The 20,826-nt window shown below is 59.6% G+C and overlaps 1 protein-coding gene across 1 annotated transcript; it reads left to right on the forward strand.

Moving 5' to 3' along the window:
* The first annotated feature begins 248 nt into the window (after nt 1–248).
* Nucleotides 249–20,610, forward strand: FOXO6 (forkhead box O6). The gene is made up of 2 exons (XM_020280379.2): nt 249–1,081; nt 18,520–20,610. The coding sequence occupies exons 1-2, from the start codon at nt 668–670 to the stop codon at nt 19,777–19,779; spliced, it is 1,674 nt and encodes a 557-aa protein (XP_020135968.1). The 5' UTR covers nt 249–667; the 3' UTR covers nt 19,780–20,610.
* The last annotated feature ends 216 nt before the right edge of the window (nt 20,611–20,826 follow it).

Genomic DNA, 20,826 nt, shown 5'->3' on the forward strand with positions numbered 1-20,826 from the left:
AGGCGGCGCTGTTGCGTGCAGGGGCTGCGGCTGGGTCGCCCGAGCTGGGAGCTCCGCGCCCCCACCCCCAGCCCGCGGGCGGGGCACCCGGGCAAGCCGAGGATTCCGCGGCCCGGGCGAGCACGCCCCGCCCCCTCCCTCGCCGGGCCCGCCCCCTCCCCGTCCCCCGCCCATTCCGAGGTGCAGCCGGCGCTGAGCGCGGCAGGCGCGGGAGCTGGCGCTGGAGCCGGAGCGGCGGCGGCATTCGCGGGGCGGCGGCGGCGCGGGCTCCGGCACCGGCTCGGGCTCCGGCATGGTGCAATCCAGCTTCGTCCCGGGAGAGCGGGGCCCGCGCGCAGGGCCGGCGCCCGGGGAGCGGCGGCAGCGGCGGTGGCGGTGGTGGCTGCAGGCGCAGGCAGACGGCAGGTGCTAGAAGCGGGGCTGGGCGAGGTGTGTGCCCGCTGGGCTCCCGGGCCGCCGCCCCCTCACTGCCCGGGTCTTTCCCTCCCTGCGTGCTCCCCAGCGCGTCCAGCCCCCTGCCTCCGCGCCCCGGCCCATGGCGCCCCGCGGTTGAGCCAGCGCCGCCAGGGACCCCTCCCGCGGGCCTCCCCGGGCGTGCAGATCCCGGAGCCGCCCGCCCACCCTCCGCGGAGCCTCCCTCCCCTCCTCGCCCGAGCCGGGCGGGACCATGGCTGCGAAGCTGCGAGCGCATCAGGTGGACGTGGACCCGGACTTCGCGCCGCAGAGCCGGCCGCGCTCGTGTACCTGGCCCCTGCCGCAGCCCGACTTGGTCGGCGACGAGGACGGAGCGCTGGGCGCAAGGGTGGCTGAGGGCGCCGAGGACTGCGGGCCGGAGCGCCGGGCTACGGCCCCGGCGATGGCCCCAGCGCCGCCGCTGGGCGCAGAGGTCGGGCCGCTGCGTAAAGCAAAGAGCTCCCGGCGGAACGCGTGGGGGAACCTGTCCTACGCCGACCTCATCACCAAAGCCATCGAGAGCGCCCCGGACAAGCGGCTCACGCTCTCGCAGATCTACGACTGGATGGTCCGTTACGTGCCCTACTTCAAGGATAAAGGCGACAGCAACAGCTCGGCCGGCTGGAAGGTGGGGGCGTCTGGCTGGGGAGGGGGATTGGGGACGCCGACTGGGGCTTCCAGGGGCTGATAGGTGCGTCTGGGCTCTGGGCGGGCCATCGGGAAGGGGGCTCTTTGGCACCCCTGGGGGTCACGGAGTGTGTGCCCAGGGCGTGGGGCCGGCCAGCAGACAGGCGGGGGCGTGCTGGGAGCAGCTGTGTGCGTGCTCCTTTGCGGGGAGGGACGTGGGGTGGGAGGTCTGGCGGGGTGACGAGGGACTGCCTCTTTGAAGCGTCCCTCAGGAACATCCCCACCCGGTCCTTGGGGGCATAGCAGAGGAGCCCATTCTCAGGCATGGGCATTGGGGAGCCTTCCCTTCCTCCCCTGAGTTTGCTTTGTGTTACTCTTGTTTTACCCTTTCTGCCAAGGCACCCTTCGTAGAGAGCTGGAATAATGCCTTGGGGCCAATGTTTGCTTTCCCTCCCAAATCTCTTCCACTGCCCTTCCTGGAGCTGTCCCCAGGGTGAAGAGTGTGACCATAAGCCCACAATTCTTCTAGTGGTACCAGAAGTTCACCCTAGGGCACCAGCCAGCCTGGGGTGGGAAACTTAGCAGGTGACCTGAGATCTGAGTTCTCCATGGGGCAGCTGCTGATCCCCCTTACCTGGATTGGTGTGGGCGGCACTGGTGATGACCCTTGCTGGTATGAGGCCAGGGTGTTGAGGGCTGGGGATCTGTCCTTGCCCACCCAGGCTACCTGTCTTCTACTTCCCTGGCTTTCTGAGCCCAGATGCATTTAGGGGTTGGGTGAGGGGCAGGGGTACCCCTCGAAGGCCTCAGTGCCAGCTAGTGGAAAGGGGAGAGCCATCTTGGGAGAGGACAGGGGCTTGATTGGATTGTGGCCTCCAGACCCACCTCTTCCCCCTGGCCGTCTTATTTGAGAATGGGATAGTCTATGCCTTTGGAGGAGAGGAGGTTGGAGGGGGACCTGTGCCTGGGGGGTGAGTTGCCAGGCTTCCTATGGGAGAGGGGACCTCTGTGAGGGAACATGCCTATATCAAGGGAGAGGGCAGTGCCCTGTGGTGGCTGCAAGCAGGGTCAGAGGAAGGAGGTGTGCTAGTGGCGGAGGGGAGGCTTGTGGACATGGGCAGCTCTAGATGCCCAGACCCGGGAGCCCACGGCTCTCAGGCTTTGTGCTGGCAGCTTCTCTGTCTCTTTTGGGACACTATGGGGCTAGGACACAGGTTGGAGGAGTAGACCTGGGTGTCCTTTCCCATCCCCTTGGGCTCAGTCCCCACCAGAACACTTATTTCTCCCAAGTGTGTCCTGCCCTTGGGCTTGGCTCTCACCTCCCTCCTTGCTCCCCATGCCCTGGCCCACCTTCCTCTCCTCCCTGTAGATGTATTCACTGTCCTCAAGGACACAGAGTTCAGGAAGCCGCCTCCAAGTAGCCTTCCCTAACCCTTTTTAGGCAGCTGAGGACTTCCACTTCTCTGGCCCTCTCCATGCCCACGGTGGGTTTTAGTTGTTTGTGTCCTGTCTCATTTCCCCTTCCCAGCCTGCCTTTGCAAGACAGTGGTAATGTCACAGCCATTCTATGCCCAGAGCACCCAGCATAGAGCCTGACACCAAGAAGCCACCAGTGCATGTCTAGTGAAGGAGTGAGGAAATGAGTGACTGGTGCAGAGGATGCTGAGGCAGGGGAGAGTAGGCCAGGAGGGCTTCCTGCAGGAGGGGTAGCTCCCACTGGGCTTGATGGATTAGGGAGGATAGGGAAAAATGGGAAGAGGGGGCATGAGGCTAGAAGTCAGGAGAGATCTGCAGTTCACTAAGGGTCTTGGGCCAAGCTCTGTGCCAGGCACCTTCACACTTCTCCTTTCTTACTCTCAGCAGTACCTGAGGGGGTTTTACTGTGACATTTGCAGTTGAGGGCACTGAGGCCCAGAGTGGAAGACTGCCCTGCCTAAGATCACACAGTCAGTAGGTGGGAAAGCTGGACTCCAGCCCAGCTGTATCTCCCTCCAGGGCCACCTGGAGCCTCTGGAACAGTGTCCTGCTGGCATCTGGGAGTGGGAGGGGGACACCAAAGGCATTTGAACAGGGGCAGGTATAAATTGTAGAATGTGGTTGAGCATGTGCTTGGAGATGATTTAGTCCCATGAGTTCATTTCTCAGGCTATGAGACTGAGGCCCTGGAAGGGGCTAGAACTCTTCCTGGGACATCAGTGAGCAGCAGGCCCTGGATGAGGGCCCAGGTCTCCCGCCTGCTGATTGGATGCGGTATCCACTGCACAGCACTGCTGGGGACACGCTGGTTCTCCCTGCGCTGGGCTCCCAATCCTGGGCTGGGGCATCGGAGAGGGAGCTTCAGTCTTGGGCTCCTGACCTAGGCTGTGGCAGACACCACCCAGGCACTGGATGGGGCCTGCCTGATGCTGTCCCCTCAGTGGCTGGCCTCCTTCCATCCCACCCCCTTCACCCAGCTTCCCAGGGAGCCTCCTTCTCCTCTCATTCCTGGAGCTTCCTGCCCCTGAGCCCCTTCCCTTTTCCTAGTCACTTCCTCCAGGGGCCTGGTGGAGGAGCCATCCCCAACTCCTAGCCAGTCTCAGGTTGACAGGGGTACATCTCAGGTGCCAGGGCTGGGATCAGGGCCCATTGTTCCTTCCTCACTCCCCTCCCCCATGAAGGTGCTGCACTTGAATTCCTGGGGCGTACCTAATCCTGTTATATAGGGTGCAGGGACCAAAGGGGCAGGCATTGGACCTGCCTTCAGAATACATCAGAGCTCAGCCAGTTCCACACCCAGGTCCTGTGTTTTGCAGACAGGAAAGGCTGGGGCTGGGGACAGGGGTATGGAAAAGGTGAGTTAGATCCCCTGGGGAGCCAGGGAGGTCCTCACAGAGGAGGTGACACTAGATCTGGCCTGCCTTCACTGGGGAGGGGAGAATTTGGGAGGTGGTCTTCCAGGGGGTGTTGACTGCGTACCAAAGGCAGGGAGGTGGAATTGTGCATATTTGATTTGGGTGTGTCAGGCTGGAAGCAAGGGCTCCCAGGCATGGCAGGGAGGTGGCATGGGAAAGGTGGAGTGGGCCAGATTAGGAAGGGATGACAAGGAGGTAATTGAGTGGTACTAAGGACAGGAATTGGAGGAGACAAGACCAGCAGCAGGCTCAGGACACCCAGCCAGGCTGAGGCCGAAAGAAAGGCTGAGTTCAGTGCTGGGACTCCCCATCAAAGGGGCTGGTTGTGTCTCCCTCTAGGACTGGGATCTAGACTTAGACAGGGGGTCCCCCTCCCTCTGCAGTGTCCCAAAAGTGTAGCTGTCAGGGTAGAGCCTCCCACTTCCTCTCAGATGCTCTAGTCCCACTTTTCCTTAGCTAGTGCTGGACTCCTCCGGGAAGCCTTCCAGGCTGCTGGGAGTCCTAGTGCTCCTCCGCTTAGTGCCCCTGGAGTTGTTCTGCCTGCTATTGTGTTTCCTGGCTGCCAGCTCCATTGGGAGCTCCCAGCCTGGGCCTGGGCGCCTCCCATTCCTGTCCCCAGGCCTGGTGGGAAGGAGCACAGTGCATGGGGACTTTCCTTCTCTCTCAGGGGCTGGGGCAGCCTGGCTGTGGAGGGGTGGTGCCACCCCTATCTGGCCGAGGCCCTGGCCCAGTAAGTTCCAGGTGGGGTGGGGGGCCGAATGGAGAGACTGATGTGAGAGGCCAGGAGCAGGGTCCTGCTATAGCGCTGAACCCTGGTTGTGGCTGTAGGCCACCCCTCTTCCTCTGCCCCAGCCGCTCCAGCAGGGCTCCCTCCTCCTCCATTGTCCTCCGGGGATCCCCAGCCCCAAGGGCTGGTGGGGGTGTGGGAGGAGGCGGTGTGAGCCCCGGTTGGGGGGTGTCCTCACCCCCCTCTCAGCACGAGCGGGGGGCTGGCAGCTGCCCGCCTCCTGGGCACGAGCCCGTGCCAGCCGCTCCTGGCACAGTTGCTGGCACGCCCGGCAGACTCCCACGGCCACCTGCTCACACCCACCCACGAGCGCTGGCGCGCTGCGGGCCCTTCCGGCTTCCCGGGCCTCCCGAAGCCCCTCCCCCGCCGCTGTGCCCTGGCGCCACCACCCTGTGCTCAGTTCCCCCGCGGACCCCCTCGCTCCCCACCGCCCTACGGCCGCCCCCCTCCCCGCGCAACTTGGGGAGCTCGGGAGGCGGGGCCGCTGGGAGGACCCTGGGGTAGCCGCGCCGCGGGGGAGGGGGACGGGAGGCAGACAGACCGACAGACAGGGTGAGGGCCCCGCCTGCCACCTGGCGCCGCTCCAGCGGGACGATGGCGGGCAGCGCCGTGCCAGGCGGTAATTGCAGACAGACTAATTTAAAGAGATGAGACGGTTATTTTTAACTCGCGTTAAGGTAATGAACGGCGCGGGGGGTTTGCGGGTTCGAAAGTTCAGCGCCCCCAGCCCCCACTTTCTGTGGGTCAGGGCCCCCTCTGCACGCCTAGGGCTCCCAAGCCTCTGGACTGACTAGAAATGAGAGGGAGGTTGAGGAACAGGAGAGGCCCTGCCAGAGGACAGGAGGGGTGGAGAAAGGGCTGGGACAGAAGCGCTCACCAGCTGAGAACATGTCCCATCAAATCCTCACCACTGCCCTCCCAGGTGGGTTAGCACCCCTGTTGTCCCGGTGGGGAAGTGGCTTGCCCTGAGGTCACGCACCTGGGAAGTGACAGATCTGGGAGTTAGACCCCCTTCTGACTCCTAAACTCAAGGTTTTTCCCGTGCCATTGGGTAGGATTGGGGTGGGTGGGGGCTGGCAAGAAGGGCTTGGGTTTGGACTTGCTCCTTGCAGCCCACCTTCCCCTGTCTTTGAGTGGCAGCTGGTGATGGGAACCATGCAGGATCCTGGGGGCTGTGGAAGCCGCCTGTCTGTGTCTTGTGAGGGTTGAAGGGCAGGGGCAGACTGCCTATGTGGCCATGAGCCTCTGGGAGGTGTGTGCATCAGCTGTAGCAGGGGGAGCTCCCTCCTCACCTCAGTTTCCCTTACATCCCAGCTGACTCACTTAGACTCCTTCCCGACTGCAGCTTGCCTCCCAGGTGAGTGCTGGGGAGCAGGGTGGGGCGGGGCTGGGACTGCCTACACATTGCTGCCCACTCCCTCCACCTCCCAATTAGACTTCAGGTCTCAGAAAAGGTAGAGGGTCGTGGAGCCCAATACACTGTCCCTGCTTCCTCCCCAGCTGAAGGTCTTCTGCCCCACTCCTAGTGCTCCCAGTGATGGGAACTCACAACCTCTGGGACCACCCGTTCTAGACAAGTCTTAAAGCTGTTACGACTTCCTTCCGTCCTTTTCCCCAGCAGAGGCCCATCCTCCTGGAGAACCACTCAGGATGTCCTAGTTCTGCCCTTTGAGTCAGCTGTGGAGTCAGGGGTAGGAGAGGGGGGTGGACAGAACACCTGTGTGTGAACTAGAGCAAAGCTCTCTCCCCTTCTGGTCCTTAGTATTCTCACCTGTGTCCAAAGGGCTTTAACTTGGTCTCAGGGCCTTTCAGTGCTGTGACTTATAAACCCTCTGGTTCTAGGAGCCATGAGGGGTTCATTGGACAGATGGCACATAATACTGAGAGGTCTTCTCACAGGTGGACACATGTGAGTACAGGTGTGGATGCACTTGAACTTGGGGCTCCTGCTTAGAGATGCCTACCTAGCCTGTGGCAGTACCCAGGTGGCAAACATTTTCTGGGCACAATGAAGAGAGTGTTCATGGCAGTCCCAGCTGGCCCCCAGAGCAGGCAGATGGGGGGGTTCAAGGTGCTGAGTGGGCATAGCTAAGGCTCTGGGGCCCGGGTAGGGTGCTCAGGGGGACAGCTGGATCTGGAGCGCCCCCCCCTTCTCCTGGCACCCTTGTTACCATGGAAACCAACTCCTGTTTGGGAGGGTTTGGCTGTTTGCTGTCTCTCCCCACCCCCCAACCCATATGTGGAGGTGGGAGGGGGGCCAGGTGGCGTGTGGGGGAGGGGCCTCCCACACCCTCCCCCCAGGGCCTCCCTCTTTGCAGAAAGAAGCCTTTCTGGTTTCTCAGGGGGGTGCCTTTTGTGGGAAGGGGAGTGAGAATTGAGAGAATGAATGTCTGGGTGCTAGGCTGTCAGTTGGGGACTTCACATAAATTCTCTCATTTTATCCTCCCTCAGTCTTGCCATGTATGCATTAGTAGCCCCATTTTGCAGTTGAGGAAATGGAGGCCCAGGAAGGTGAAGTCACTTGGCCAAGGCAGAGCCTGGATTTAGACACAGACCTGTCATCTCTTGTCCATCTCCCAGTGCTGTCGGCCCCACAGGCCAGCCAGCCCACCCTCCTGCCCCAAGGCTGTCTTTTATTCCAGACCCCCCTCCAGGCTCCCCAGTTCTCTTGGGAGCCAACCAAGCCCAAACTTCTCAGTTTGGAGCCCTGGGCCCTCAGCTGGCCTTGCCCAAGCCCTGCCCTCTCTCCCACTTTCCCTGCCTCCTCTGATCTCAGGCCACCCACACATTGCCACCTTCACACCTGACACCAGAATTCTCAACCCACACCCCCTGCCATCATCACATGCTCACTAATGCAGCTACCGACTTTCCTTGACTGATCCCTCAGGACACCCGTTAGAAACCAGGTGGAGGGCTTGGGTGGTTTGAATTTGAACAAAGACCCACCTTCCAGGTGCTTCTGGAACCCAATATGTCTCCTTGAGAATTCCTGCCATAAATCCTTAGCTCATAAGCCTGGCTGATGATCAAAGTCACCTAGAAGCTTTTGGACAGCACAGGTTTCCAATCGCTATCTCAGACCCTCTATATCAGGGTCAGCTGGTAGGCTCTGGAATCTGTATTTATCAGGTGTGTCTGGTGATGGGTCATTCTGAGCTGATGCCTTAGATGGTGGCTTCCTGCTTGTCCCCCTTCCCCTCCTCCCAGAGTGGACCAGCTTCTTCTCCATGCAGGCTGCCCAGGTTAGGCCACTCCTTTCCTCCTCACTCCTTTGGGGTCCTCCTGAGATTTGAACCCCATATAGTCAGCTCCATGGGACTGAGCCCCCACCCTTGCACCTTAGGATTCATGCAGTATAGGATGAAGAATGGAGCCACAGCCAGGGCTGATGTGCTTTGCAACTGAGAGCCTTTGGTTGCAGAAAGGAGGGAAGGGTTGCCCTGGGCTCCTGGAGCCCCTTAGCATGGGGACAGAGGGCCAAGAGTGGCCACCGGGGGCAAGGCCAGTGCCTGTGTGGTTATAAATATCAGGAATCCTCTCTGGAACTGGGATGGCGAGGAAACTGAAAGTCACAGTCACTGTTCTCAGCTCCCCATCTGCTGTACAGCCCAGTGCTGTTCCATCTAGTCCTGGGGCCTTGCTATGACACTCTAGCTTTAGCCACCCTGAACTATTCCAGCTCAGGATTCAACCTGCCATGTGCCATTACATACATTCTTTCACTGAATTTCACAGCAACCCTGTGAAGCCGATGTTGTCGCTATCCCCATTTTGCAGGCGAGGAGACAAGAATGAGAGAAATAAGAGACTCAAGCAGTGTCCCACTGTACGTGGCACAGATGAACCTCTCCCAGGCTAACTCCGCCCTAGCCCAGTGCTCTGGCCAGGCCATTCCAAGCTGACCTTCCTCCCCTCTGCCCGCCACCCCTCCCCTCAGTCATCCTCCCTCTCTAGCCCTTGGAGTTTGGCCCTCAGGTTTCCAGCCTGGAGAATGGCCCTGGGGCCCCTGGCTCCCTTTCCCATACAGAGAGCTCCCTGTGCACAGGGGTGGACCAGCTGGATGTCCCCCTGATCTGCAGGCCCCAGGGCTGACAGCAGCTCCCTCCGTCCACTGTAATCCAGGGCTACATACCATGCAGTACTGCTCAGAGGGGAACTGGACTGGCTCCCTGACCTTGAGGTCCCAGCCTGCAGGTCAAACTGGGGAGATAAGATGAGGACACTGATTCTGATTCAGGATAAAAACTGCTCAGGTTCATGATGGAAGGTCAGATAAAGAGCCAGTGGGTATTTGGAGGTGGGGGAGGGGAAACCGACAAAGGAAGTCAAACCTTCAGGACTCTTTGGGGGAGCCCCTCAGGGTCTGGCTGTGCTGGCCAGAGCCCAGCTGAGGCTAGAGACACCAGTAAGGTGGCCTTAATGGCAAGCCCAGGAGCTGGCACTCTGGGCCGTGGGGATAGGAATGGCCCCGGCAGAAAGATCATTCAAGGGTATTGTGAAGAGACTGGCTGCAACACCCAGGGTGGACTTGATACTGGGGTCCAGAGAAGTCGAGTCTGAGATAGGGTGGAGGCCCAGAGAGTCCAAGATGCCAGGCCTGAGGCCATGTGCAGCTCCCTTTGGTGCTTTGAGACTCTCAGCTGTCTGGGTAGGAGCCTTGGAGGCAAACAGGGGAGGGCAGAACCTAGCTCTGTTTACCCTCTGTGTAGCCTTGGGCAACTGAGCCTCAGTTTCCTCCACTACAAAATGGGATAATAATAGGTCTCTGCCAACACTTTGCAGTGAGAAATCATCACCGCTATTCATTGCTCTGGGAAAGGAAAGGAATGGAAAGGAACCACCACCCTGCTGTGTAGGGTAGGATTCCCTAGGCCCTGACCCCTGGAGACAGTGAATTCTGTGTGTGTGTGTGTGTGTGTGTGTGTGTGTGTGTGAGAGAGAGAGAGAGAGAGAGAGAGAGAGAGAGAGAGAGAGAGAGAGAGAGAGAGAGAGAGAGAGAGTACGTGTGCATACACGATGGAGGAGAGGGGAGGCCTTCCTCTAAGGCCTCCCTTTCCTGTCCCTGAGCCCTAGGTATCAGATATTCAGGATGTCCAAGCTCCCTCCTTCCCCTAGTTTGACCCACTAGCCTCCAGAGCCATTCCCATGGCCCTGGGAGGCAAGCAGGGCAGGTTATAGGCCTTTCATTTTCACAGATGAAGGAAATGATTTGCTCAAGGTCCCCCTTGAACCCAGAGTTATCTACCCCAGGACATTGGCTCCTCTTCTGGCAGGCTTTGTGACCTTGGGCACAGCCTTTCCCTCTCTGGCTCTGTGTTCCCCTCCCCCGACACTCTGGGGAGCTGCAGGCCTCCTCCTTCTCCCTCCTGTCTCCTCCCTCTGTCCTCAGCTGGCCTCCTCCTCCTCCTCCTCTTGTAACCTGAGCTGGGGCTCTGGGGGAAGGGGCTTGCCCTCTGCCAGAGGCACCTGCCAGCTGAGCAGATGTGCGGGATGGAGGCCCTGGGAGGGGATTGAGGGCTCTTAGCCCAGCAAGGCTGGGGCTTGGCTCAGCACACCCGACCCTGGCCTCTGGCCTCTGCCCCTAGGGCTTACCCTGAGCACTCGTGCATTTTTCAGTGGACATTCTCGGCACTCCAACATGTCCTACAAGGACCCCTTAGTTTCCAGGAAAAGACAGATGGCAGATGAGGGCTGATGCCCCCAGCTGGGTGAGCTGCCCTAGGCTCTGGGAGCCCCTTGGCATGGGGACAGAGGGCCAAGGGCGGCCCCTGGGGGCAAGGCCGGTGTCTGCGCGGGTGGCCATGCCCCTGGGAGAGCAGATGGTTCTCTGGGCACCGTGCCCACTCCTCCTTTTTCTCCCCCAGGAGCCAGCCTGCAGGGCTGGGGCACAGCTGCTGGGCCCTCCCCAGAGCTGGCCCAGGGCAGGGCTGGGTGAGGTCACTGCAGCTGCTCCTAGGGCCTGGGGCAGGGGAGTGGGAGGTGCTGCCTGCAGAAGGAAGCAGGGGGCTCAGACTGAGGGGAGACAGAGAGCGGTCCCCGTGGCTTTGCATTTAGGGATTCTGTTTAATCCTGGGTGAGGGAAGAAAGGGTCTATGAAGGGGTTGCTGAGCCAGTGTGGCCAGCCTTCCCCGCCCATACCCCAAGCTCCCCCCGGAGCTTCTGCCTGGCCTCTGCTCCTCTCTGAAGATGTCTCAGGGCAGGAGGAAGAGCAAGGGCCCTGGGTGCAAATTCCTGCACTCACACTTATACTGTGTGACTTTGGGCAAGTCACTTTGTCTCTTGGAGCCTCAGTTTCTCATCTGTAAAATGGGGATAATAAACCAACTTGGGTTATTACAAAGACTCATTGAGGTGGTAACTGTTGAGTGGCAGCACAGTGCGTGGCACATGTAAGTGTTCAGTAAATGGTAGTGCTTCCCTCCTCACTCTGTTGAATTCTCCCAAGGAGGCAGGAAGTACTGAGGAAGGTGGGTGGGTGGTAGAGGCTGCAGGAGCTGCATGGGAAACTAGGAGGGAGGAGACTCAGGCAGGACCCTGGCAGGGGCTGGGCAAAGCTGGGAGCAGTGGCCTGAGATTTTGCTGCACAGAAACTGCACAGAAATGCCAGTCCCGAGCGGTTCATGGCTGCCAAGGGCTCCATCGTATCCGCAGACTTCCCATGAGCCAAGGATTGCCCCGCAAAGTTCAAGTAGGGAGGCAGACTCGTACAAAGTCTCACTTTGGTTTGCAGTTAGATCTCTGCAGTAGCACGGACGTGAGAGCATCTCTTTTTGGGGGGCTTGCAGAGGGGACTAGGAAGGTGCCATACAGGTGGCCTTGACAGAGGAGCAGGAACTGGTGGAGCAGTGAGAAGGGCAAGGGTAAAGGGAACAGAGTGTACAAAGGGACAGCAGTGTGGACATCTGGGGTGGCTGGAGGCCCACGTGGGCCTAAAGGGAATGGGGGTGCTGAGGCTGGAGGGCTGTTGAGTGTCAGTCTGAGTTGGACCCAAGTCCATGGGTGACAAGGAGCCAAGGGCTTTTGAGTAGGGGTGAGCTTGGGCTTCTGTTGGTGGTTTGTTTGCTGTCTAGGCTGGGTGTGTGGGCTCTGCTTTCTCAGGGCAGGGAGCCTGACCCTTGACCTCATGCCTTGCTCTGGACATTTGGTTCCTCCTCGGCCCCTGGCTGCCCACTTCTGTTCCACTGCTGATCCTGAGCTCACTTGCTTGCAGACATTTGTGGCCTTATACCCCCAACCTGCCCTTCTCCACTGCTGTCCCTAGTGCCAAGGATTCACACATGGCCTCAGACTCCTGAGGTCATTTAGTTACCTCTTCTGCCAGGAAGCCTGCCTGGACTGAGAACCCTAGCTTCACCCCGGGTGGCAGGGCAAGTGACTGTTGGGGAGTCTGTGGTTCTGTTTGACACAGGAGTGTGTTCCTGAGCCGGGCTGGGGTCCCAGAGTGGTGTGGGGAGAATTGTTGGGATGGGGGTGGCTCCTGGGGCTTTGAGACAGGGATGAGATTCCTAACATGTGGGGTCTCAGCCAGGTCCCATCTCTCCCTGTGGATGTTGGAGTTGTTACCCCCTTTACCAGGAGGCCAAGGTCACTTGGATGAAGTTGGGATTCCAACCCCTGCCCTTCACCTTTCTTTATGTAGGAAGGGAGGAATGGAGGGAGAGAGGCAGTGGGAATCATGGAGAGGATCAGAGCTCTCAGTACAGCCGCACAGGTGGTCTCTGCTCCGGGGAGGCACTAAAGGGAGCAGTGGGCTGGGCCTTTGACTGTGATGGAACCTGGAGAGGCATCCACTCCTGACCTTGGGCTTGGGCGTGGGCATGGGTGGGCAGACACAAAACCCAGGCCTGAACTCAGAGGATCCTGGAAGCCCCCAGGTACAGGATTGGTGGAGGATGGGGGCATAAGGCTTGGGTGTGCTGTATCAGATGACATCCAGGAGATCTTGGGCTTGAGAGCCAAGGCAGGGGTGGTCACTGGGGTGAACAGCAGAGCAGAGTGTTCCCTGCCACACTGAGGGTACGAGTGGGAAGAGCCCTTGCTTTAGACTCCAATATCCCTGAGACCCAAACCTGGCTCCATCATTTCATAGCTTCGTGGCCTCAGGAATCATTTAACCCACCTGAGCCCCAGTTTCTCCCCTTTAAAATAGCAGTTCCCACTCACAGGATGGTTATCAGGATTAAAAGAACCTAGCCTAAGTCTGGGACATGGTAGGTGGTGTCCTTCTCCTGCCTCAGTGGTGTGTGAGAGCCGGCTTGCACCAGCTCATGAGAACTGATCATGCACACTTCTTCCCAATTCTGCACTTAGTGACTTCCTGCTGGAAGCTTAAAAGTGGCTACTATAGGAGTTCCATACCACAGAAATCAGCAAAAGCTGCAAATCACATCAGGTGGGTTTTTTACCTCCTAGAGAGCTGGTTGTCAAACATGTATCAATACACCCCACTGAAGGTGCCCACAAAGGGTAACCTCTCCAGCCCCACTGCCCAGGACCACAAGGTCAGAAAATGGCACAAAGAACATGTCCCAGAATCCATCCTGTGGATCCTCTTTAGCTCTAGCAGGGACAAAACAGGAGGCGGGGCAGTAATGGAGCTCTGGCTATGCCAAGCAACCTAGAACTCAAAGTCCGTGGGCCCTTCTGGGCCTGGGGGCATTGGAGGTAGTTATAGCACCAGGCAGCCCTTGTAGGCAGGGGACAGCAAATGGTGGGACCTCTCTTCTCTCCACACTCCTCCCTTGCCCCCAGAGATCCAGCAGGCCCTGGCTGGAGAAGTAAGATTGGATGAGGTTGAGCTGTCAGAGAATGAAGCTGTGTGTTGAAAGGAGAAATGAGGTTGTACTGGAAGATAAACGAGGTTGTACTGTCAGGGAATGAGGTGGTACTTGGAGGCAAGGTGAGGCTGCATTATTAGATAAATGAGGTTGTGCTGTCAGGGGATGAAGTGTACTTGTAGGAGAGATGACGTCTTGCTAGATCAGTCGGGTTGCGCCGTCGGAGGACCCAGCCACGCCACAGGAGGAAGGAGAGCGTCCGACTTGGAGGATAAATGAGGGTGTCCTGGTGGATAAATGAGGGGGCCCGTCAGGTGAATGGAGTGCTGTTAGCAAATGAGGTTGTACTTGCTGGATAAATGGGACTGGTGTGCTGGATAAATGGGGTTGTGCTGTCAGATGAATGCATTACTGCTCGTAGACGAAGGGTACCCTGGGAATAGATGAGGGTGTCCTGCTGGATAGATGAGCTGCCGCCACCAAATGGATCAGACCCTGTCCACGGGGGAGGCACCGTCAGCAAGGACGAGGTTATTCTGTTCCCACTGGGACTCCTGGAGCGTCTCCCTGCCCAGATGGTACAGGCTAGAGGGACCTTGGTGTGCGCAAGCCCTGGGTTCTCCAAGTCTCTCTGGGCATCGGGGTGGGGCACGGGGAGGGCAGCTGCACCGTTCACCCTGGGAGTCCTCCTTCCCCTCTCACAGCAGCCCTTACCCCTCCCTGCCGTTCCTTCTGCGGCTCATACTGTTCCTGACTTTGTTTCTCACTCTCTCCAATGTTTTCTCTCTATTCAATTCAGAAAAGCCCTTGTGCATGCCAGCCACTGCCCAGTCTCATTTAATTCTCCTTACGACAGAGTATCACTCCCGTTTATACACGTGCACACCTTCTCTATCATTTATTCTTTCATTCATTTGACAAACATTTAGGTTGCCAGTATATACCAAACACCTGGGGTACAGTTTAAAAAAATGGACATGAATCACTCATGAAGCTTATATTTTAATATAAGGGCAGCTAGACCCGTGAAAAATTAAAACAGAGGATAAATACATTATATATTCATTTAGAAAGTGATAATTGCTTTAGAAAAATTGTAGAGGAGGATCAGGGGGCAAAGAAATGCCAGGGGAGAGGAGCAGTTTTTAGGAGAGTCAGGATGGGTCTTATTGCAAAAGGTGAGCTCTGAACAAAGATTTGCAGGAGCTCAGAGATCTCTGTGGGCACCGGCGGAAGGTGGGACCATGTCTGGCAGGCTGGAGGAACAGGAGGGAGTGATGGAGCAGGGTGTCTGAGAGGTCACGGAGGGTCGTGAGGGCCATGGCAAGGCCTTTGCTCCTTACTCTGAATGAGATGGAGGCTACTGGAGAGATCTGGGTGGGACTGGACGTGATCCCAGTCATTTAAAGGGTCACTCCGGCCACTCCTGGAGTGCTGCAGGGAAGTGAGGGTGGAAGCAGGAATTGGAACTTCAAAGTATCTTGCTCCAGGGTGGCACCGCCCATGGGTGATGGAGCTGAAACTGGAATCCGGATCAGGCACCAGAGCCCATGCACTTTGCCCTGTGCCAGCCTCCTCTCCCTGGCGGCTTAGGCCTGGGGGTCTGGTCTCCCTGGCCCAGGTTCTGAGTGAGAATGGGGTGGGTGGGCATGGGATAACACCCATTATCCTTTCCTTTTGCCCCCAGATGGTCTCCCTGGGGGCCCAAATCAGGAGGTCCTCTCTCTCTTAGGAACATGCTCTGGCCCTGGATGTAGGTGTAGAAGCCAGGCCAAGCTCTGGGCACCAGGGGAGCCCAGGCATGCTGGGGCTGTGGCTGTGGTGGTGGGTTGCTAGGTAACTCCAAGAGGGAGCCCTGGTTACTGCTGCCTGGCAGAGGCATCTCCCTTACCTCCTCCATGGCCTCTGGCCTCCCAGGAGGCCTTGCAGGTGAGCCAGAGTTGTGATCAGCACTTGCCACTGGATCTTGGCGGGCAGTTGTGATTGGTACCAGGTGGCTGGCCCCTGAGGAGCCAGACTGGGCTGCAGGGCCTGGGCTTCTCTCGTGGGGCCCAGCCTGGGTGCACACCTGGTACAGAGCCCAGCTCAGCATTCAGGGGCCTAGATCCTCACCCAGCTCTGAGCCACTTCCCTGGGTGGCCCTGGGCAAGGCATGGCAGCCCTCTACACCTCCACTACCCTGTCCAAGGGCCTCATTTTCTGTGAGGGAGGGTGCTGAGTGGGCAGGGCTCCAGGTACTCCTATTCCCACCCTTGTTGGCTCGAGTGTGTAACACCTAAGTTTTGCATTAGATTCCATTTATGAAAACAGTTCCACTACTTTAAGAAAAAAGTCTGAAAACCTCTAGAGTGGATGATTTCAAGAATTTTCAGTGTCAAACTGAAAAGGTCCCCAGAGTACAACCTGCCCATCTCCTCAGTTTACACTTGGGGAAACTGAGGCCAGGGCCTCTCCCTTTACCTAGGTCAGACTTGGTGAGTGGGAAGGCCTAGGTCCACATCCCTGCTCTGCCACCAGGTCCTGGTGGAATGTGATGTCCTTTAGACTCAGAGTAAGACCAACCTGAAATCAGTACCTGGCTCTGCCCCTAACAAACTGTGTGACCTTGGTAAGTCACTTAAGGACTCTGAGCCTCACTCTCCTCATCTTGAGACAGGGATCCCAGTTTGACATGAAGATTGTGTGAGATAAAGAACTCAGAGTGCTCAGGGCTGAATGGGCAGGTATTGGCTAGGTGCTGGCACCTAGTGATGTCCTTCCTACTTCCCCCCAGCTCGGAACCAGGCTAGCACATTGATAGGGGCGTGGCCGCTGGCCTCCAGCTGGAGAACTGGGGAGGTGGAGCCTCTGGTAAGCCAGACAGTCCTATGGGGGAGAACTGAGGCCTCAGAGGATCCTCAGCACAGGTGTGGGGGAGGGGCTGGGGAGCCAGGTGCAGGGGCGGGAACAGGGAAGGGGATGTCTACTTGAGGGAGCACCACTCCCTGGGGGTCCAGCTCCCCTCCTCTCAGGGCCCCAAGGAGAAACCAGGCAGGGCAAGGCTGGCAAGCCCCAGCTGTTGCCACCCAAGGCAAGAAACTGCCAGAGACTGAGCATGGGGCCCTGAAGCGTTAGTACCAGGAGCTGGGGGTAAGGGGTGGGAGGGTACGCTGGGCAACAAGAAGGCCCCCTCCTTTTGGAGACTGGTGGGGAGGAGGCAGGAGGGTCAGTTCTCCCAGAGCAGTGGCTATGAGTGTGCCCGGGGAAGATTAGCAGGTTAAGAGCAGGTCCACGAGCTGGGCAGGGCTGGAGTGGGACCTGGCACCGTTGCCTAGCTGCGGGGCCACGGGCAAGTTACAGCATGCCTCTGCGCCTCTGCTCCCTGCTCTAAGGAACGGGATAACGCCAGCTTCCCAGAGTTGTTGGTGCCCAGCACAGCTGCACTCAGGGCATGGTATTAAGGAGATGGACTTAGAGCAGATCTGTTGGGTGATCTAAGAAATGAGGTCTTCTGGCCAAAGTGAGGGATGGAACCAACGTTTTGATTACCTCGTGTGTTCACCAAACACTTGTTCTTACACGTTATCTCACGTAAGGACCTTACAGCCTTAAGACGAGGTTCCTAGATGTAGCCCATTTTGTCAGAGTAGTTCCTTAAGGCCCAGAGAGATTTGAGTAAACAGCCCGTGGTCACACAGCATCCTGCCCAGCCCTCTGATACCCAAGCCGGTGCTGTTTCCATAGCAGTGCCTGAGCCAGGCCAGGACGTCCAGCCCACCAGGTGGGAGGCCCCAGGGGTGGGGTATGGCAGGCCCAGCAGAAGTTCTGCCCCAGGTTCCTGCAGGGAGCCAGGCCAGTGGAGCTGTGACTCCCTGCCTTCCTCTGTGCTCAGGACAAGCCTGGCAAAAGCAGGCAGTGACATGAGGAGCACTGGATACTGCCATAGCGGAAATTAAGAGGAGGAAATGTACAGAAGTGGCAAAGGTGACACCCAGGGAAGTACTGAAGGCAGCAGAAAGGGCTGTGTAGCCATGGGCCTCTCTGAGCCTAGGTCTTGTGTGTAGATGGGGATTGTGCCACTCGCTTTGGGGGGGGAGTTGTGAAGTCTCCACCAGGAAGGGGCTTTGAGGGCAGGCAGGTAGGTCAGGAGGGGTAAATGGGCTATAGCCCAAAGGCAGGCTGCAGAGTTGGGTTGGGGTTCGAGGTCTCCATGGCCAAAGGCTGTCCTTTGAGGGGCTTGATGGATCCAAGACCTCTGTGGAATTCACAGGAGTGCAGAGGAGTTGGGGGAAAATCTCTGAAAAGTCTCGGGCATATACCTACCTAGGAGACCTCCGGCCTATTCTGCTTTCCCAGGCCAGGCCCTCCCAGCAAAGGGTTAACAGTCTTCTCTACCTGCAGTTGCATTTTAAAGACACGAAATTAAAGCAGGTAATTTATTCTCCCCACACACGAAAGAGCAATTAGTTCTAAACAGGGCTTAATCAGTCACCGCGAGATTGATTTCTGGAGCCCTGGGTTTTCGGGCTCCTGGCGCCATGCCAGGCCGGGGAGGGAGGGGGGCGGACAAATGAGCCGCAGCGGCATGAGCCCTTACATAATCTGCTGGGGGACCCTGGCAGCCTGGCTAGCCCGGCCTGGGGCTTGGCTGATTTGGGGAGAAGGGGTCTCCCGCAGGCTCGGATTGGCCATGCCCCCAGGAAAGGGCTAGGCCCAAAGCAGGGTGGGGGTGGGATTGGGGGGTGCGGTTCTGGGGTAGAGGGTGGGTACTCCGGGTTTGTCCAACCCTGTACTTAACACCTGCCTGTCCTTCTCCCAACCCTCTTACCCCATTCACCCTTCCATCCTCCCTATTTCCTCCCCTCCCCCTCTGGCTCTTCTCCATTCTCTTCTTCTCTCATTTCTTCTATATTCTTCCCCTCCCCGTTCCACCACGACCCCCTCTTTCCCCACGGCCTCCTCACTTCCCACTCCCCGCCCGTGCCCTTGTCTCTGCCCACAGAACTCCATCCGGCACAACCTGTCGCTCCACACGCGTTTCATCCGCGTGCAGAACGAGGGCACAGGCAAGAGTTCGTGGTGGATGCTGAACCCGGAGGGCGGAAAGACTGGCAAGACCCCGCGGCGCAGGGCCGTGTCCATGGACAACGGGGCCAAGTTCCTGCGCATCAAGGGCAAGGCAAGCAAGAAGAAGCAGCTGCAGGCACCGGAGCGCAGCCCAGACGACAGCCCTCCGGGCGTGCCTGCCCCAGGGCCGGTGCCTGTTGCGGCCAAGTGGGCCGCCAGCCCCGCCTCGCACGCCAGCGACGACTACGAGGCATGGGCCGACTTCCGCGGTGGCGGGAGACCTCTGCTCGGGGAGGCGGCCGAACTGGAGGACGATGAGGCCCTGGAGGCCTTGGCGCCGTCATCGCCGCTCATGTACCCGAGCCCCGCGAGCGCGCTGTCGCCGGCCTTGGGCGCGCGCTGTCCCGGGGAGCTGCCCCGCCTGGCCGAGCTGGGAGGCCCGCTGGGGCTGCACGGCAGCGGCGCGGGGCTGCCCGAGGCCCTGCTGGACGGCGCGCAGGACGCGTACGGGCCGCGGGCCCGCGCCGGGACGCCCGCCTACTTTGGCGGCTGCAAGGGCGGCGCCTACGGCGGGGGCGGGGGCTTCGGGCCGCCCGCGCTGGGCGCGCTGCGCCGCCTGCCCATGCAGACCATCCAGGAGAACAAGCAGGCCAGCTTCGCGCCGGCCGCCGCGCCCTTCCGCCCCGGGGCGCTGCCCGCGCTGCTGCCGCCGCCGCCCGCGCCCAGGCCCGGCCCGGTGCTGGGCGCGCCAGGGGAGCTGGTGCTGGCGGGCGCGCCGGCCGCCTACCCCGGCAAGGGGGCCACCCCGTACGCGCCGCCCGCGCCCTCGCGCAGTGCCTTAGCCCACCCCATCAGCCTTATGACGCTGCCCGGCGAGGCGGGCGCCGCGGGCCTCGCACCGCCCGGCCACACTGCCGCCTTCGGGGGCCCTCCTGGCGGCCTCCTGCTGGACGCGCTGCCGGGGCCCTACGCGGCCGTCGCCGCCGGCCCGCTGGGTGCTGCGCCCGACCGCTTCCCGGCAGACCTGGACCTCGACATGTTCAGCGGGAGCCTCGAGTGCGACGTCGAGTCCATCATCCTCAACGACTTCATGGACAGCGACGAAATGGACTTCAACTTCGACTCGGCCCTGCCTCCGCCGCCTCCCGGCCTGGCCGGGGCCCCGCCCCCCAACCAGAGCTGGGTGCCGGGCTGAGGGCCGCATCTGGCGCCCCGGGTGTCCCTGTCCCGTCCCCAAGGGGCCTGTCTTCCCATCCTGAAACCCAGGCCCCCATCCCCAATTCTAGCTTCCCAGGAGGCAGCCCAGCCATGCTAGAGACCTCAGAAGTTGACCGCTGAGGGAGGTGGGAGGGAGGGACTGGGGCATCCCACCATTCCTGCCCAAACTCCTGCCACCTGCTCCCCTACTCCTGGGGCAGGAAGCCTGGGAGAAGAGGCTGAATTCTGCGCTGGGTGGGAGTGGGGGGGGGAGCGAGGTGAGCGAGGTGGGACGCCTGGTGTGGACGCTGGTTGGGGTAGCCAACTAGGAGGTGGGCCATGGGGGGAGGGGGCGTTTCCGGATCTTCAGTTTCCTCTGCCCATCCCTAGCTGTGACTCCTCCCCCTCCCCCCAACTGCGATCTGATTCCCAACTGACACACTTTCCCACCGTGCTTAGCCTCACTCGTCCAATGCCAGCAACCCTCTTATTGGCCATCCCCTCCTCTAGGGTTCAGCCCCTCTCCCCCATCCTTGCCGGCCCTAGTCTCTCCCCTCCCCTTCGGAGTCAGTCCTTTCCATCCCTCCCACTCCCAAGTACTGGTCTCAGTCTCTCCTGCGGGCCTCAGCCCCAGATCCACCCCCAAGCCGTCACCCCTTTCTCCGCGCCAGTCCTGGCCCCTCTCCCATATTTATAAGTGTCCGGTCGGGGCGGGCGGTGGGCGCGGCGTCCCCGGCGCGTATCGTAGGCAGTGTACCGTGGCCGTGCCGTCAGCGTGTGCGTGTGCGTGTGTGCCGTGTCGAGGCCGTGTAGAGTGCATTGTACAGCATATTTTCATGAATAAAATTGTTTTAAATATTTCCCGCGCCTTGGGCTAGCAGGAGGGGGGCAGTGGCGGAGGATAATTGGCAGGGATCTTGGGGAGGTGGGGAGTCCCTGCGCTTGAGCCGCTATTGAAGCTTTGTGTCTGGGCACGTGTCAGCATTCGCTCATGCTTGTCTGCTCAGCACACATTGGTTAAGCGCCTGCTGGGTTCCGGACGCTG

This window comes from Microcebus murinus, chromosome 2 (genome assembly GCF_040939455.1).
Source record: "Microcebus murinus isolate Inina chromosome 2, M.murinus_Inina_mat1.0, whole genome shotgun sequence".
NCBI lineage: Eukaryota > Metazoa > Chordata > Mammalia > Primates > Cheirogaleidae > Microcebus > Microcebus murinus.

What these genes read in the sequence shown, in the direction of transcription:
- FOXO6 (XM_020280379.2), top strand. Translation starts at nt 668, where the DNA reads ATGGCTGCGAAGCTGCGAGCGCATCAGGTGGACGTGGACCCGGACTTC. An exon ending in ACAGCTCGGCCGGCTGGAAG is followed by an intron (nt 1,082 to 18,519) that starts GTGGGGGCGTCT and finishes CTCTGCCCACAG; the next exon opens with AACTCCATCCGGCACAACCT.